The sequence below is a fragment of the Rosa chinensis genome, chromosome 4 (genome assembly GCF_002994745.2).
Source record: "Rosa chinensis cultivar Old Blush chromosome 4, RchiOBHm-V2, whole genome shotgun sequence".
Classification (NCBI taxonomy): Eukaryota; Viridiplantae; Streptophyta; class Magnoliopsida; order Rosales; family Rosaceae; genus Rosa; species Rosa chinensis.
The window spans coordinates 46543294-46561577 of record NC_037091.1 but is presented as its reverse complement, the minus strand read 5'-3'; the positions used below and the strand labels follow the sequence as shown (position 1 = coordinate 46561577).

At 38.4% G+C, this 18284-nt stretch overlaps 2 protein-coding genes across 2 annotated transcripts; one reads left to right on the top strand and one right to left on the bottom strand.

The window, feature by feature from the left end:
- The first annotated feature begins 3154 nt into the window (after positions 1 to 3154).
- Positions 3155 to 5761, top strand: LOC112195806 (acyl carrier protein 1, chloroplastic). The gene is made up of 4 exons (XM_024336003.2): positions 3155 to 3334; positions 4124 to 4231; positions 4789 to 4911; positions 5354 to 5761. Exons 1-4 carry the CDS (start codon positions 3278 to 3280, stop codon positions 5477 to 5479), a joined length of 414 nt encoding a protein of 137 aa, XP_024191771.1. The 5' UTR covers positions 3155 to 3277; the 3' UTR covers positions 5480 to 5761.
- Positions 5762 to 11325: 5564 nt separating this feature from the next.
- On the bottom strand, positions 11326 to 17832 carry LOC112197597 (serine/threonine-protein kinase RUNKEL). The gene is made up of 11 exons (XM_024338330.2): positions 17598 to 17832; positions 17404 to 17493; positions 17214 to 17266; positions 17019 to 17094; positions 16774 to 16835; positions 16597 to 16675; positions 16448 to 16507; positions 14674 to 16308; positions 13482 to 14363; positions 11800 to 12919; positions 11326 to 11713 (listed from the first exon to the last, which is right to left on the bottom strand). The coding sequence occupies exons 1-10, from the start codon at positions 17643 to 17645 to the stop codon at positions 11810 to 11812; spliced, it is 4095 nt and encodes a 1364-aa protein (XP_024194098.1). The 5' UTR covers positions 17646 to 17832; the 3' UTR covers positions 11326 to 11713; positions 11800 to 11809.
- Positions 17833 to 18284: the final 452 nt, after the last annotated feature.

Below are 18284 nucleotides of genomic sequence, written 5' to 3'. Positions count from 1 at the left end.
AACCGGCAGAAAAGAAGAAAAGAAGAAGAAAGAGAGAAGAAAGGAAGGCCCAACACAGAAGAAGAAAGGAACAAGGCCAGAAGCCCAAAGTCAACTCGACCCACCGCCGCTGCCACGTCAGCAACGCCACGTCAGCACAGGGACCCACTGCCACTTCAACAGCGGACCCCAGCGCCACGTCAGCACCGGTCACTTTCAAGTGACTTTTTCCGGTCAAATTTTCCGACGACCTATTTCGAGGTATTTTTTTTCTAAAAGTTCCCTTTTTTTTAGAGTTTTTTAATTCAATTTCTCTTCTTTTTCTCGGGGATTTGCAAACTCCCTTCTTCTACCCCCATTTCTTCATCATAGGAGAGACCTAATTAAGCCGAAATGTGGGGGTTCGTGCTCATTCCAAGCTTGGAGCTTGTTGAGATCTCCGAACTTAGAATTTGTAGAGAATTTATGGATCGACCACTTACGTCATTGTTTCGATCTAATCCAATACCTCTTGGAATTGAATTTCTTGGAAGCAATTACGTTCAGAAATTCCTAATTTCTTGGAAGCGATTATGCTCAGAAATTCCTAAAAACTCTTATTCTCCTTTTGTTTTATATTCGTCATCTTATCTTTCTTCTTTTTATCTTCTTCTTTCTTCATCTTATCTTGTTCATCTTTTCGTAATGGTTTGTTTAGTGTTTTGTGTGTCTTGCGTGAATTGTTTAGAGTACCTTCAATCCCCGGCCTTTAACGATACCCTACTTACTCTATTCTATAATCTTCTGCATGGTTATAAGTTTTACGCTCAATGTCGGCGTATCATAAACCCTAGTTACAATCCAACCATCTCTCTAAGCCAATTAACGTCGTCAGCAAAATCACTACCTCCGTCATTAACCCTAGAAGCATAAACCAAGAGTGCCACCAGCAGAGACATCGCACTGTGAAGACCAGCTATACCCAAATCACCATATGGAAAGCTGATGTGCTCATATTATCCTATATTTCTATGCCTCTTAATCTTGATTTTTATGTTTAGTTCTCCTTATTTATGATTCATTTACATCTTTTAGTGTTTTTGTAGGTTTGTTCCATAGAAAGAAGAAAAGAAGCCAAAATGAGCTAAGTAGGATTGAAATGTAATGTACAATCTGAGACTGGGAATCTGTCTGTGCAGAACATCCAACTTCGCCGAATTACAGGGTGTTACCTAGATCAAATTAGACAATAAGCCTTATATTCATGGAAAGCTACAGATGTCTACTTTCTGTAGAACTTTGCGGATCTTGATTTCGATTCAATGACGACTCATCTATCTTTTCCTTCTTTTGCCTTCCATTCTTTCCTATGTTTTATTTAAATATATTTTGCTAAACTTTTTTCTAGGGTTAGGATGATGCTATATCATGATTGCTTATGTATTTTGATGATTTATTGATGGATTTATAGTTTCTTTATGATGAATTCTTAGTCACTGTTTGAATTCATGCTTTATGTTTAAGTTCTTTGATTGATCACCTTAGGGCTTTGCATCTAGTAATTAGAAGATGAATTTGAGGCGTACCTGCAATATAATTCAAATTAGCTTCTTGTGATTAAGAGTTGTGAATTACATTATTGTCGTACCTGAAGTAATGGTTTGCATGATTCTCTTGTTTTCTAGAACGTAATGAGTCCTATGTGTTAAATTTATGCCGTACCTGGATAGACTGCATGTTAGGATGTACGACATCTGCCGTATCTGGAGAGAATCATACACTTAAGGAAAACTATGGTCTAAGTGACGTACCTAGACTTAGATACGAGAATTGTCATCAAAAGGAACAAAAGAATCTATTAATTGCATTGAAACATAAATAGGATTGTTAGTGGTTGATTTTGAAACCTTAGGTTCCATCATCTTTGCTTTTTAACTTTTATTTTGTTTGTTTGTTTCTTTTTTTCTTTAATTTTCACATTATTTCTTTATTCAAAAATAATAATAAAAAATATCTTCTTTATCTTGATTGTTTATGTGGTGTTTGGATTAATTGAGTTAGGATTTAAATTGATTATCAATCCTTAGTTGGAACGACCTCGTACTTGCACACTATACTAACGATGATTCGTGCACTTGCGAGTTTTAATTAAAATTTCACAACAAAAGCCGTCATTAAACACATCAAAATATAAGCCATGATAGCTTCCGCCACCAACCATCAAATCTAGAGTTCGAAGCTGAAAGTCATTGTTAGCCCAAACAGCAAGAACCTCAAGCAGGGGCAGATCCATGTCCCTACCACCAGCATCTTGCTCCAGATAGAGGGCAGACCCCAACTCACAATGGAATTCCACCCAACAATGGGTACTCCCGCAAGAGCAGTTCTCTAGAGCGAGGCTGGAGAGAACCTATCGGAGTCGACATCATTGGCTAGAGAACCAACTATGAGAGGAGCATGGTGATTAGGCCAACAACGAGAGAAATATCGATTGTCTAAATGAGAGCAGCAAAGGCCGTTGTCTCCATGCTCGATGGCTACTCAAGAAGACAGCGCCGCTAAGGTTCCCAAAAAGAGAGAGTTGGAAGCGAGAGCCATTTTTAGACATGCAAGATTAACTTGATTTAAATAAGTTTAATACATTGGATCTTAATGGTAATTATAATTCAATTTGCTCTTAATTGGTACTATATAAATGTATTTTTGAGTTTTACTTGGTCACTTGATGTGATAAAACCGAATTTATCGAACCTTGATAAGTGAATATATAATATGTGTTAGTATTAAGAAAACTAAAATATATCTATGTAAATTAATAGAATTTAAGTGGTCTTCAAAGATGTCATACTGTATTTGTAATTTTCGCCTCTAATAAAATAAAATTGTGCTAAAAAAATAATTCAAGTTTTGAATTTTCTGTTCTCTACCCTCTCCTTCTTTTAAATTCTTTTCTGTTTTGAACCTCTATTTTTGACTTGTTTTGAACCTCATAATTTTATTACTTGCTTTTTCTAAGAAATGAAGGGAAAACTTGTAGAGGTGCTTGGAAACGAAAGAGTTTACCAAACTAAGGCGAAAGGCAAGGAAAGGAGTAGGGGGGGCCTAAGTGCCTAACAGTCAGTCCCACTTCGATATAACCAAAGCTTTGAAGGCCCAACAAATCCCAACAAACACCGAGAAACAACAAACCATCTCCATTTTATATAAACCCTCTTTAAACACACTCTTTTTCTCCCGTGGAAGCTCTCACTCTCTCCCCAACTCACACACTCTCTTCGTGTTCTCCGTCCCCTCTCTCTCTCTCTCTCTCTCAGATCCAATGGCTTCTCTTTCTCAATCTTCTACTGCCTTCTCAGCTTCCTTCAAACCCACCCTGGTAATTCATGCTCTCTCTCTCTCTCAATCTTCTCTTTAGATTCAATCTTTTGTTCCATTTATTTTTACTTGTTTTTACGATTTGAGGATAGATTTGGGTGTTGAATTGGTGTTGTTTGTGAGTGAATCAGGGTAAAGTTTTGATCTTTTTCAGGTTCTTGTTTGTGGGTTACTGTCAATTTTGCAGATTTTTGTGATCCATTGGAATTGATTTGGATTGAGTTTGGGTTTTGAGTAAAGACTTTATCTTTTTTTATTGGGTGATCTGATATTGTCAAGTTTGGTAGCTGAACAACATTCCATGTTATGGTTGTGGACTCTACACTCTGCATTGACCAGAGATTTGATGTGGACCCTTTTAGGATTTGTTGCTTGGAGTCTGCTTGATTTGATGGGGTGGGAAGTTGACCTATATAATTTGGGCTCCAATTGTTAAATCATTTTGGGGTTTTGTTCATGCGTGCCACTTAAATAAATGATGCATCAGATTGTAAATTGAAGTATTCTTCTGGATTTTATAGGGCTACTTCTACTACTGATATCTAAGTTAACTAAAGTCAGCAGTAGACTAAAATAATAGAGCTCAGAATAACTAAATAAACTGCGTGACTACTCTTTATGAGCTTAAAGTCTGGCTTGACTCCTATAAAAGGAGGCTGGGGCTTTCCTGCCATATAAAATGTAAAAGTTGTCCTGTTATTGATGTTGGAAATTTAGTTTCATTCGGTACATTTTTTTTCACTTCTTTTGTTGTACTTGACATTCATTTCTTGTGGTTCAATGTTGACAGGCATGCAGCAGCAGGGTCTCTAGTTTGAAATCAGTTTCTTTTTCCATTACTGGGAAGCGCTTCCCATCTCTGACTTCAAGACCTGGACGCTTTCAAGTTTCCTGTTCGGTAAGTTATTTCTTTGTAATACTACTGTGACTCTTCTTCTTTGGTTGTTTGCCTCAATGATCTCATAGATAAGTCTTGGATTTTAAGCAATATGCACTTATTTGATAAACCTTCACAATGAAGCTCAACAGTGTCCAGTTTAATTGTTGTGGCATTGGATGAGAAACTTTCTGTGTTAGTTTCTTTTAAGTGCAAACTTTGATTAGAGACTTGGAACATCAATTTTGTGCAGCCTTATGTTTACTGTTTATTCCTCTTTTCAGAGAGGTTTTGTAGTGAAATAAAGTATCCTTTGTATACCAGAACCATATGATAGGTTTCTTTTTTATTTAGGCAAAGGTCCCAGCTCTATTGGATGTAGACTAGGTACATTAGTTTAACGGTTCATGATGATTGAAACCCCTATCTTAGCATTGTTGTATGTGGAACTTTGCATTCTTTTAAGGTACCAGTTCTATTGAATTTAGGTATATAACATTACATTATCTTGCATTATACATGAATAAGTCCTCTGATGAAGTAATTAATCCCAACATGCTGTTAATACTTCTGTGCAGGCCAAACCAGAGACTCTTAACAAGGTCTGCGATATAGTGAAGAAGCAGCTGGCTTTGCCTGATGACACAGCTGTGACCGCAGGCTCCAAGTTCACTGAACTTGGAGCTGATTCTCTTGACACAGTAAGTCCTACCTATCTTCTGTTACTCTTATTTTCTACGACTCCCTATTATTGTGACAGCTTTCTTAGATGATTTTTTTTGGGTAGTAAGTTATTGGAGTTTTAAAATGTATGCATTCCATGTTTTCCATGAAATCATGACTGTTTCAGCTTTCTTTTTCTTCCTCAAGTGAGAAGAAAATGTGGAGAAACATTTTCGATAAGAGAAAACAATAGGCATTTCCCATTGAGTGTACAGCTAACTGTTTTTAGGGGCCCCACTTTGTTTAACGTTTGAAACTTCTCTCTAGCTTGCCCACTTTGTTTTAACAGTTCAAACTTCTTTGAGCTTTGCCTTTCCTTTACATATTTGATATTTCAGAGTGCACATTGATTGCAACTTGTTTTGTAATATTTTGCTTGATCATCTTCATTTGATTAGATATGCTCTTTTCATAATACAGGTTGAGATTGTGATGGGACTTGAGGAGGAGTTTGGTATCAGCGTGGAAGAAGAAAGTGCTCAGACCATCGCCACTGTTCAAGATGCCGCAGATCTGATTGAGAAGCTCGTCGAGAAGAAAGCTTAATAGTAGTCTAGAGAGAGAACCAACACAGACCTTTGGACCTTTTTTCTTTCTTCCTTCCCTTCTGTTGGCTTTTCTGTCGTTTTTTTTCTTTCTTTTTTTCTTTTTGTGAGTTATGTTAGCATTTTGGTACTTAAATTGCCCCTATCTATGGATATTGTAGCGTTCCTAATCTGAAGATCCCTCATTGTGTTAATGTTCTCTATTTGGTTGGTTCTGAAGATAATTACATGTTTTGACATCAACTTTGAGAATGGTTGCAATGCTGTTGCTGGGGTTCATTCAGTTTGGAATAAAGCTATCTCTAATTAAAGCTCTAGTGTATCAGATTTTTATACCAAAACTAGTGTCAAAAGTTAGAAGTTTTTCCTAAAGGCCCTTATCAAATGTTTTGAAACTGTTCTTCCCCATTGGTACTGTCCTAATTTAGATGTGCCAAACAATGCTATTAGGTTGAAAAATGCATTGATCTCAGTCTCTCTGGCTTAGAACCCTAGCCATGGTGCCTGCTCTTTGGGCCACCGGGCATGCTGACAGCCTTGGCTGCTGCTTTTGTAAGGATGGGATCATGGGAAATATCGTCTGCTCATCAGGTGAGATCTTCTCACAACACTCCTTGCTTGTTTGATTCTCTTACTTGCTGTGAGAGGATTAAAATCCAAGAGGGAAGAAAACAATCTTTTTGTTTCTTAAGGGATGAGCCGTGTGGCTTTGGTGTTTTGGTCTGGTCTTGTCCCAAGGGATGAGCCGTGTGGCTTCGGTGTTTTTGGTCTGGTCTTGTTCTTATGACCAGGTTGCTGCTATTATAGCTGATGGCGGCAAGCTGGCATATGATGACGGCAGTTGCGTTTCTGATATCTCTTTGTTTGTTGCAATTTGGAACCCTCACACCGGCCTCTGACAAACTGCATGGAGTGCATTCATATTTAAGTCCAGCCCTCACTATGGATCTGGGAATCTTATATGATACTGCCGGACTAGTATTAAAAGATTACAGAGCAGAAAGAGACAAAGTCAGAACAGCCAGCTCTTTCTCTCTTTTAGTTTGATTGGAAAACTTGTGACAGGCTGCAGTGCTGGGTGTGTCACATGCAACTTCAAACAGAACCCACCTTCAATGATATCCAGAAAAAACAATTGAAAATAATAACTTGTTGCTCCGATGATTCCCAGTATTTATCTCGATGTTCAAAATTTCAAGTTCGAGTCTTCTCTTCTTCTGTATCGCTAGCTATCTACGTAATGTACTTGGAAGAAAAATTTTGCAGTTGATGTTCTACCAAAAAGTTGGTCATCAACTACCTAATATGCAAATCTGGCTGATGAACTATCATAATTCTAAATGAATGACAAGTTTTTGTTTGGCAACTTAGAATTGGGTGTTTGAGAATTTCCCAAATTACAGTAGAAATGAAAACCATGTGCCTCTTCATGAATTACTGCTTGGTGTTGTTTTATTCTCATGTGACATGGAACTAGAATCAAATTATTCAATGAGTTTCTAGCTAAGAAGTACAAGAACCATGTGCACCAAATAAAAGTAGCAAATATACTCCAGATCAATTACAAATTCTACAATCTATAATAGTAGTACTATACATATATTGGGAAAGTTATTCACTCCAATCGATTATAGAGGCACTAACTAACTACAAACAATGATTAGAATGGTAATGTGAATCTTGTAGCTCACAAAAGACTTACACCCTAAGAAGCTGCAGAGACCAATATATAAGCTGCCGCACCTGCAAAAGCTGCCAAGTTTAAAGTCCAAAATAAGTCTGTAGATGTGGCTGAGGACGCCGGCAAAGGCGAAAATGCAGAAGAAGGTCCGAGTGAAGCCGATTCATCCGGATTCGGAGGGCTTGGATTGGAAGGAATGGTAGGTATGGAGTTATCAGCTGGAGTATTAGGCACCATAGGACCAGGAGATGGCAAAAGTGGAGCTATATCTGGAGGCAAACCTTGGACAGAAGATGGATGAGAAATAGTGAACAATGCAGGTGAGGCTGTGATAGTAGATGCTTTTGAAGTAAAGGAAAGCAGAGGTGAGACCATGAAGACCATAATGAGCACTATATGGAACCAAAAAGAGGCCATTCTAATGATGAACATAATCAATCCCACACACTGAGTGGAGAGTGCTCTATATACTTGTGTAATCAGAGTGTTTAGTAAAAGAGAAGAGTGAGTAAGCTTTTGGTACAAGCTATGATTTGGGTGTTAAAAAAGGATGACTAGAAGCTCTAAGTGGGGTTCAATGCCACATGGGTTAGTGAATAATTGGATGGAGATTGAGAAAAATACAGGTTGGCATGTTTGGGGTTAGAGACAAAGAGACAAAGATCAAAGCGGGCTAAGCATATTTTAAATTGGGATGAAACCTTTTAGTCCGTGACCTTAGCTTATAATCCGGAACCCTAAGTCCTAATCTACTTGATTACTCCACTAGTTCACTGTGATAATCATTAATCCCCTTGTAGTATATGGTCATCAAAATAATCAATCCTTTACTTTGATCGACTAAGTTGTGATTTTTGTGCAATGACGACTCTGAATCGTTGATTGATGTCGGTCCTCAAAATAATTTTTAAAATTTCTTTCAACAAATTACTAATCATTAATCCCCTTGTAGTATATGCACATCAAAATAATCAATCCGTTACTTTGATTGACTAGGTTGTGATTTTTGTGCAATGACGACTCTGAATCGTTGATTGATGTCGGTCCTCCAAATAATTCTTAAAATTTCTTTCAAAAAATTACTAATCATGAGCATCCTAAGAAAGTAGTAGGAAAAGCTTGTATGAAAAATTGGTTGATATTATAATATAAGAAATGAATTGAATCTCTCACCACATTCAATTTCCCATATAAACCACCAACTCAATTTTTAATTTTCTCACATTGCTAAAAACCCTTTACATTAGGTCAACAAACAAGTTTTAACAATAACAAAAAATGAATAGATGTGATGCAAATTCGGACATTATTGACCCATCATGCAAAGATTTGCAGTCATATGATGGATTGTCGCCTAACATGAGCTTCACATTAGAATAAAGAAACTAAGAGGTCAAGAACAACACACCCACCCCCCCAGAATCACGTATCCGATAGAAGAAATCTAACAGTAGGAGACAAGGTAGATGTCCTAAGCAAAGCCCAACTTTTCAAGCTGTAACTATCACTGTTGAACTTATGTTCTTTCTGTTTTGTTTTCTGGGCAGGTAGAGGGAATCAAAGTCTTTGCTGTCGATCCAAATCTGTGATTTTACATGCTAGTATCTAACTAGGGTAAAATAGTTCATAGAGAGTGCCGATAATATGGCACAGTATTACCAGTTTTACTGGATCGTCAACGGATTGATTAAAATTTTACCGGTTTTACTGTCACCACCTGGCCTTATTGCGCATTGCGCAGCCTAATAAGCTCAGGCAAATGTATATGCTGAAAGTGAAGTTCATATTGAACTAGCATTGGCACTGTTATGGTAAATGTAAATTGATATTGCTACTTCAGTAAGAGAACTTATCCTAAATCACAATAAGTTGGTGCCTGTTGGTCATCTGGTCATCCCTTTTTGTTTTGAATAGGTTTTAGTTTGAGCATCCAAAATCTTAAACCAATCCATTAAGGCATTTATGAAACTACAAACATTAACATAGCCTTTGTCAATCAGCAGGTTCTTCATGAAGTTTCTTAGAATGATTATGAGTTGCATTACCTCCTCTAGCTATGAAGTGATTGTCAATGGGGAGTTGTCTGAGTTATCTAGTAATTTTCCTATATATTTATTTGTTTTGTGTATGGAAAAACTTTCCCATTTCATCAGTTCTTCTGTTGAAGTTAAGCAATGGAAACGTATTCCATCTTCGCAATCTGGTCCTTGCTTGCCACACCTATTTTTTGCTAATGATTTGATCCTCTTTGCTGAAGCAAGCACTGCTCAAGCTAGCTAGAGTGTTGAAAAAATGCATTGATATGTTCTGTGGGCTATCTGTAAATTTTGGTAAGTCTCTGGTGTATTGCTCGCCAAATATATTTAGATACTGAGTTGGCCTCTGAGATCAGCAATGTTTGTGGCTCTCCTATAACCAAGGATCTTAATTGGAAACGTTTGAGCAAGAGTACCGAGATTGTTGATAAAGTTCAAGCAATGTTAGCAAAGAGCAAAACCCTAAACATGGCAGGGAGATTAACTTTAATTCAAGAGTTTACTCGTTTATACCTATCTATTCTATGCAAACTGTTAAACTTCCTTTACAGATTTGCAATAGTCTAAAATAGGATTAACAGGGACTTGCTTTGAGGAGACAGTGAGCAGAAGAAAAAAGTTCATTCAACCTTTTGGAGAATGTTTGTAGACCCAAAAGCAAGGGTGACTTAGGTATCAAGAAACCAGAAGACATGAACAAGGCCATGTTAGCTAAAATTAGCTGGAGGCTTACTCGAAATATATGATCACAGCTTGTGGAGTAACTTTGTATATAAGGCCAAATAAATGGTTCCCTTTTGCAAAAGGATTATCAAAAACTTGCAAATTGTTCTATTACTCATTCACTCGGAACAGTGTTGTGTATGGTGCTAAGTTACTGTGATAGCTTCTGACTCACATTGCATAAACTCTAATGATGTTGTTAGGACTTTTGGCAAGGAAGAAATTGGCCGGAGCTTTCCAAAACTCTAGTCCTGTCTTCCTACCGACTTGGTGAAGATTATTATTAATATCCCTATGTCAATTATTCCTATCAGAACTTCGTGTGGATTAGGATCTTCCTGGTTATAGATGGAAAGAGATCCAGTCCTTGCCTATGCCTCCCAAGCTTAAGATTTTTACTTGGTTGCTTGTGCAGGGAAGACTTCCTACTAATAAACAGAGATTTAAAAAGAAGCTCACTACTACACCAACTTGTCATTTTTGTCCTGACCAGGTAGAAACCGTGATTCATCCGCTTCGTGACTGTTCAAGAGCTCAGCAGGCTTGGCAAAACACTGATATCCCTGCTAGAATGGTCAACTGTTTATTTCTAAATGGCGAATAACAAGCAGAAGATTGAAAGTTAAAACATATGCAGTGGAATTTGATCTTCATCCTGTGTTGCTGGTTCATTTGGAAATGGAGATGCAAAGGCATTTTTGATTGAAATTTCTGCTTTCTTTTTAATGTCTCCAAACGTATTATCAGCTATGCTTTCGAGGGTTTACTGCCACTAGCAAATCTGCTACTGAAAAGAGTTGAAGTTGAAAGTTTGGCCTGGTGTAAACCTCGTTTCGGTCATTTTAAGTTGAATGTTGATAGGTCGAGGTCTGCAAGTGTTGTAATTGGTACTGGGGCCTGGGGGAGTAATGAGGGAAGATACTGGACAGTGGATTGGTGGTTTCATGATGAACACCGGTGGTGGGGAGGTTCTTCAAGCTGAAGCCCGGGGCTTGTATCAGGGTTTGTTCTTGGCTGCTTAATTGAAGATTATCGAACTTGAAGTACAATGAATCTGATTTTGAGGTGTTGGTGAACCTCATTAATACTGAGAACTCCAGCCCCTTGGAACTCTGATGGAAAATTGTGTTCTAATGGGCATTTTAGCAAGCTGCATTTGAGGCATATTCATAGAGAAGGGAATGTGGTTGCAGTCTGCGATATCCTTGCAAAGGATATCACTGAATGAGCAAGGTGCGTGCCCCTTCAGAAACCCACTGTGTTTGTTGAGTTTGGTGGTATCGCCGGGCCAAGCCAATTTGTCTTCCCTGTATTTTTTGTTTTTTCTGGGGTTTTAGCTCCCATTGTACCGGGAAAAAAAATAATCATATAACCTCTGTCAATTATGATGCCATTTCTTGTCACCTATAAACACAAACAATTGAAGAATTATTACACCTTCAAATCCTATGTAAATTTGAATGTATCGCTTCAGCTTTCATGGAACTAAACAATTTCATAATGCATATACTCAGCATTTCAAGATGACTGGTGCACATGATTGTGCTAAAATTGCAGTCAAGCTGATTCCAGAAGAAAAAGAACAAGTGTAATGGAAGAGAAAACTCCATGGAAAAATCCAACAGAGAAGAGTACATGGATTATACAAAGATATGTCAATCAGAGTTGGATTGACACAAGTACAATGCAGAAAGATTGCCCTCGCCTGCATAAGTTGTTGATCCCTTATCACGAACAGCCCGAGAACGTCTTCATCTGATACCCATCTAAAACCCAGTTGATTTGCTTATTACCACTGCATGCCAAAAGAACACTTCCAGTAAAATTGAGGGACTAAATGTTATGACACAAAACAATAGGGAAAAGAAATCAGCATACAACCTCTGGGGCTTCACATGCAGCGAGGAAGCCGCTGCAACTCCACAGCCACATGAAAAGCAGCAGTGGCTAAAGCAGGTACACCTGAACTTTTAAGCTCAGAAACTATGCCCTCAATTCTTGGAATTTCAGGTATCGATATGGACATTATCATTGCATGTAACAAATACTGCCTACAAGCATAACCAAGTGCATGTAGCACTCGCTGCACCAACAAATGAGATGTGCCTCTACGCCAAGACTCAAGCATTGCAGTAACTTTTGGAAGATTAGTTAGTAGACCAGCAGTACCTTCCCTTGGAGCTGCCTTGAGCAACAAAACAACACATTCTGAAGCTATATCTGCCACATTTCCTACATGAGACCTACTTAACTCTAGCAATACACCAACATTGCTGGCAAAGTCCATGATATCTCTTATACCTTGCTGCTGATCACCACTTGGCTCAGAAGACACATCACCCAAAAGAGCAGGTTCTGTTGAATAGGTGAAGCCTTTTCTACCACTCACTGAACGTAAAAGGAAAGCTCTACACAGACCAAGAGTTGGTTCCAAAAAATCTTCCATATCTTTTGCATAGACAAGCTCTAGAAGATTTCCTATTTTCCTAACTACCCTCAGCTGAGAAAGTAACTTGGTTTCCATTTCAGGAGCAGATGTCAGAGCCAGGCATAGCATAACATTGTTCACATTTGCACTTGAGAGATCGCCCAGCAAAAACTCAAAGCATTGCGAGACTATCTTCAGATGTAGAATGTCTGCAATTTTGATGTAATTATAATCAATCAGCATCACAAGCAGCTTTTGTGCGTACAAGGGGATTGGATCTTCGTCTTCAATCAAGGAAGGGTAGAGAGGAAGAAAGTTTGTGTTGGATATGGATTGCAATTCTTTGGACCTTTGCTCATCTTCAGATTGTTCATTAAGAAAAATTACCATCACATCAAACAAGATTTTCAAACACAGAAACCTGGCGTCACCATCTTTGTTGCCCTTATACAGAACAGCCAAACTGGGGAGAACCTCACGGGTAAAAATATCAGGGCTTTTGAGAATTACAAGGGACTCCTCGGCAACAGATTCAAGAATTCGAAGAAGAGTGATTTGAAAGTCATCCCTGCCCTGGAAATCAATAGTAAGTAATCAGTATCAATGTCAGCATAAAGCATTATCTCTTCAATAATCCTGTCACGAATTTTCACTAAACCAATTCATCACTCCACACAAGTTGGAAATTTACCGTAAGGCCAAAATAATAGTAAAGCTGTAATTAAACTAGTATAAGGTGCCCACTCAAAGAAAACTCAGTTATATGGTTTAGTAGTGATTCATTTCAAAGAAAACTCAGTTATATGGTTTAGTAGTGATTCTTTTAGCAAATATCTACAGTATAATGGGCAAGTATCAAGTTGTCACTTGCTCAGGCATTTTACGATTTTTACCAACCTATCACAACTGGGATCGCTTGCCAAGACACAGTAACGTGTGCATCAGACAAGCTACATATCATCCCAAGCTTCCAATTAATGACAGTTAGCTAATAAAATCAACTAAAGATTTGGACATTATTAATTTTCAGTCTAATTAATGGTGAAGCTTGGATTAACCAGATAAGTATCTTGATTTCACCCAAAAAACTAGAATTGGCTAAACTACAGAGAATGGTTCAACTGCAGTCACCTACCTGAAATGGTGTTTCCACGATTTTTATTAAATTTGCCAACTGCTGCAGGACCTGATCACTCACCACCTTATGCTTAAAAGACGAGCTTCGAAGAAGATGGAGAACTACAGGGAGCATATGAATGTTGGTCTTAGGAGTAGCTCTACTGTTCAGGGGAGATAGATGTACATGGCGCCTTCCCATTGATTGCTGAATGTCACCAGTTATAGTATCCAGTAAACCAGGTATAACAGATGCCACAACACACACAAATGCATCTAAACACTGCCTCACATACTGATCTTTCTCTTTTGCCAGCCTGTCCACCATAGACAGTAACCTGGCATTGCAAAAAAAATGTGGCAGCCACCTCCTACTGCTCTTGGAACTGCTGTTTTTACAAAGAAGAGCAACAAAAACAAGCGCTTTCCCTTTCAAAACTTCACTTCCCTGCTCAATAAGAGACACAAGACTTGGAACAATATTCTTATCCTCCATCAGTGGCAGGAGGTGCCTGCCAAAGTTTGTGAACATGTGACTTCCAAGCATGGCCATGTTCAAGAGGTTTAAGCTGATTTGCTGCTCCCTCAGACTGCCCTTGATAATTGCAGATGCTATTTCCTTTAAAGAAAGAATATCAATTACTTGCTGAATGCTAGGTGGATTGAAACGAACAAGACGGACCAAACATGATCCTGCTGTAAGTCTCATGCTCTCCTGTTTCCCAGCAGCCCTATATATGTAGCACAGGTTATTAATCATGCCCTGGCTGTTCAAACGAGCTGCCCAGTGCCCTGCTTGGCTACAGACATTTTCAATCGTCCTCAATGCATAAAGCTGAGTTAAATCATCCTCTCCTTTTCGTAAAATTGATGCCACTTTGGAAAGCAATAAATTGGAGACCTGCACCACATAGACTAAATTTTCAATAACAAAAATCCAAGTTCAAAAGCAGGTCAGAACACTTACTAAAGGGCATCCAGAAAGTGGCATTTATCTTGATGCATTTACACAACATATTTGAGACTTCAATTTATGAGGCCAAAATGGAGAAACATTCTAATAAAGAATGCAACCATATATGTATTGGATATACAGATACTTTCACTCAATTAAAGAACAAAAATTCATGAAAATATATGGCATAACAGTGGGTCCTTTTGCAATCAATTGCAGAAGCAACAAGTTTACTGCAATAAGATAGGATCCTAACCTGCCAACCAGACGTGGACCGGCTTTCCTTGGATGGAGACTCAGTAGGATTGTTATCTCCAGATTGCTCACTTTGAGTTGAAATATAGAATAGCAGCTCACCTAAAGCAGCCATAGAAAATCTCCTCACTTTTTCCTGCCTGTCTCCAAGGCCATCACTCAGTGAACCCAAAATTCCAGAATTTGCCAAATCATCATGAATAAAAGTAGAATGTCGAATCAACAAACCAATCAGTGAAGCAACTTGGACACGCAAGGCCAAAGCCTTGGTCTGTCGAAGCATTTTAACAAGGATAAGCATGATGGGTCCATTGGTCAAGATATTAGCAGCATCCGCATTGTTGGTTAACATCTCAAGGTATCTAAGTGCATTCTGCTTCTCCCCAATGCTAATGTTCCCATTAAAAATGGCTATAATCTTATTGGTAAGTGCATCCAATTGCTCTTTAGACATTTTCACAAAATCAGAAGCTTGCAGTGCCTCAAAGGGAAGTGAAGGAATTACCTCCGAAGTTTTATCAGCTTTTCTGTTAGGCATTACAGGTCTGACTGAAAGATCAGACAGATGCCAAAGAACCTCTGAAAGGTTATTTGAAGATTTTGCAGAATCATAGTCAACTGCATATCCAGAACCTTCCTTAAATCTCTGATTTTTTATCTGAGGACTGGCACTGCATGGAATTGCAGCCACTTCAATATTCTGTGGTGATTCCTGATCACATGCTGTTGATTCATTTGATGCAGAAGCATTTACCACAGGCGAGGTATCTGATTGGTTTATGTTATTTTCCATCTCTTCCACTTTAACCTGCTCCTGATTTTGACTTGAAGATTTGTCATCCAGTGAAGCTTGGTTATCTGGCCCATCAGATTCATCCTGTGCATCATCTTCAGTGTTTTCATTAAAATCAAGTTCCATATCAGTGTTCTCAATTTTGACTTCTGAATCATTCTCAGAATTAGTAGGCACTAGCCTCCGGTAATTCTCTTTCTCATTTTCCCTCTGCAAGTTCTTCTTTGCTATTCTTGAGAGTCTCAAAAGGTTCACACCCCTGGTAGTACCAGAAGGATCCTTTTGCTTTTCATCAACTGCTCTGCCAGATACCTTTGCTTGAGTTCTCCGACTTCCAGGTGTGCCCTTGACTGGAGTTCCATGGCCTTTTGATCCCACTACAGAATTCTCATCCTGCTTTGAAGCTCCTTTAACCTCGTTTTGGCGAGATTTAGGAGTCCTGTTCTCACCATTACGTATTGACAATGGCTTAGCATAGTGCTCTAGCATATTTGCAAAAGCAGGCTGAGGAGGTAGAGGCACTAGATTTAACTTGGTTCTCCAGAAAGCATGACCACAAAGTTCAGTCCACTGTATTCGTTCAGCTGGATCCTTGATGAGTAAAGAATTTATTAGATTGACAAAAGGACGACTAGGAGTGCCAGGTAGAGGAGGTATTGGATCTGAGAGGATGGACTTCACTAGCTGAGTAAATTCTCTCCCCACAAAGGGAGGCTTCCCAGCATAGCACTCATATAGTACACAACCAAGGGCCCAGAAATCAGATGCATATGAATGGACACCCCCGTCTTCAAAAAGCTCAGGAGCCATATAACAAGGTGTTCCACGTTTTGCTTGTGGCAACTAGACATGTGCAACAAGGTAAAGCTGGGTTAGTCTTTTTGTATATGCTAGCATAAGATTAAAAATAAGGAAGTTCCTGATCAAATTGATTTGAATTTTTCCGACAATGTCTAACGTTGGGGCAGATGAGATAACATACCGAGGAAGAAGAGGTTTGTGATATTTCGCTCAGCTTTCTAGCCAATCCAAAATCACAGAGCTGAATTGCACAAAGAAACCATTCCATATGAGGAGCAAAAATATTAAATGACCTAGAAGATAAACATACATACAAAGAATGTAGTATACCTTTGTACGGCCATTTTCATCCAACAGGATATTCGATGGTTTCAAATCACAGTATATGATTCCCTTCGAATGTAAAAACCTAAAAGGAATTGACCATTTCCAGAACATAAATCAAACTCAAGTAAACATGCTTAGACTAACAAAGAGGCAGATACGAAGCAAGTGTGTATTTCTTACAGCAAAGCTCTAACAAGGTCCCACCCAAGGTCATGAATCGACTCTTCAGGTAGCTGACGATCCTGCAATCATTCCATACCTTATTAGTAACACAATTCTAGTAACACCTCAGACATCAACAACAGCATTTCAAACATACAAATTCTACAATATATCATAACAAATGGAATCATCTTTCACAAAAACCTTATACAGAAGCTCATACACATTAAGGTAATACAAAGTGCACATTCAATGATCCATACCTGGTCTAACAATGTCATCAAATTCCCACCAACGCAATACTCCAGAACTAACCACAAGTGAGCAGAAGTTTCGTACCTAAGCGGTGCCAAAACAAAGAGGAAATCCGTGTTTACACAGTTAAGAGTTTTAGATTTAAATCACATAAACACAAGTAATTGAATTCCACAAGCAATTATCTGATTAAAACCACTCACCACCAATAAAACTTGAGAATATTCTGATGATCTAGGGTATGAAGAATCTTAACCTGCATTTAATGCAAAAAAAAAAAAAAAAAATGTTACATGACCTAATAATTGAAGTTAAATTTTCCAAAATCAACAAAACATGCAAGCATTGAGAATCTCGGAATCGCGAATTGAAGTAGCGAACTTATATACTCACTTCCTGAAGAAGCTTGCTCTTCTGAGATTTCTCGACGCTCTTAATGGCGAAGTACTCAATCGTCTTCTTCTTCCTCCCTTTGTACACAGTCTGCAAATCAAACACGAATCGGATCAATCAAGTAACTAAATCGAAGTAAAATCCGAAGAATTTCAAATCACGAAAAGCGAAAAAGAGGTGGAGAAAATGTTTACCGAGCACTTTCCACGGCCGATGGCCTCGTATATGTGGTACTGGTTCATCTCGGAGCTTCTTCTAGGGTTTCGGATTTGAAATCGGAGAAGGATGAGAGTGAGGGAAGCAGAGAGAGAAAGGAGGGAAAGAGATGATGATTGGAAATGAGGGTTTTGGAAGAAATGAAGAGAGATTGGGGGCGAGGGAGCGGGAATATGAAAACTCAAAACAACGAAAATAGACAAAAAGCGCAATCGGGTCCTTCTTTTGGGTTCGAGCTGTGTCCAATAAGTAAACCGATCCGTTACGATTTTAAATTTTGAAATGTGCGATGCCACCTGCTTTGGCTGCCACGTGGCGCTGTAAACCCTATTCCTCTTTTTTTTTCCTTTTTTTTTTGAGAAATTGTAAAACCCTATTCCTGAATTTTGTCGTGAATAAAAAAACTATATCTATTCAAAATTTGAAATAATTAAATTTATAAACTTCCGATTATGCGCATAGTTTATTAATATGTAAAAGAAAAAACATTTTATCAAGAAAGTGTGAAACTTAAGAACAATCATTGGGGAGAGTAGATAAAAGAGTTCATTTAAGCTGTTGGGAGAATGTTTGTAGATCTGAAAACAAGAGTGACTTAAGTATCAAGAAAATGTTCATGTTAGCTGTTAGCATTAAAGCCACCCTCAAGTGCAAGAGGTACAAGT

Bases quoted from the DNA above. Each gene is read 5' to 3' on its own strand.
- LOC112195806 (XM_024336003.2), top strand. From the start codon at position 3,278: ATGGCTTCTCTTTCTCAATCTTCTACTGCCTTCTCAGCTTCCTTCAAA. The intron at 3,335-4,123 runs GTAATTCATGCT...CAATGTTGACAG, and splicing joins CTTCCTTCAAACCCACCCTG to GCATGCAGCAGCAGGGTCTC. The intron at 4,912-5,353 runs GTAAGTCCTACC...TTCATAATACAG, and splicing joins GAGCTGATTCTCTTGACACA to GTTGAGATTGTGATGGGACT.
- LOC112197597 (XM_024338330.2), bottom strand. From the start codon at position 17,645: ATGAACCAGTACCACATATACGAGGCCATCGGCCGTGGAAAGTGCTCG. The intron at 16,508-16,596 runs GTATACTACATT...TGTGCAATTCAG, and splicing joins ATGAAAATGGCCGTACAAAG to CTCTGTGATTTTGGATTGGC. The intron at 16,309-16,447 runs GTATGTTATCTC...GCACATGTCTAG, and splicing joins CACAAACCTCTTCTTCCTCG to TTGCCACAAGCAAAACGTGG.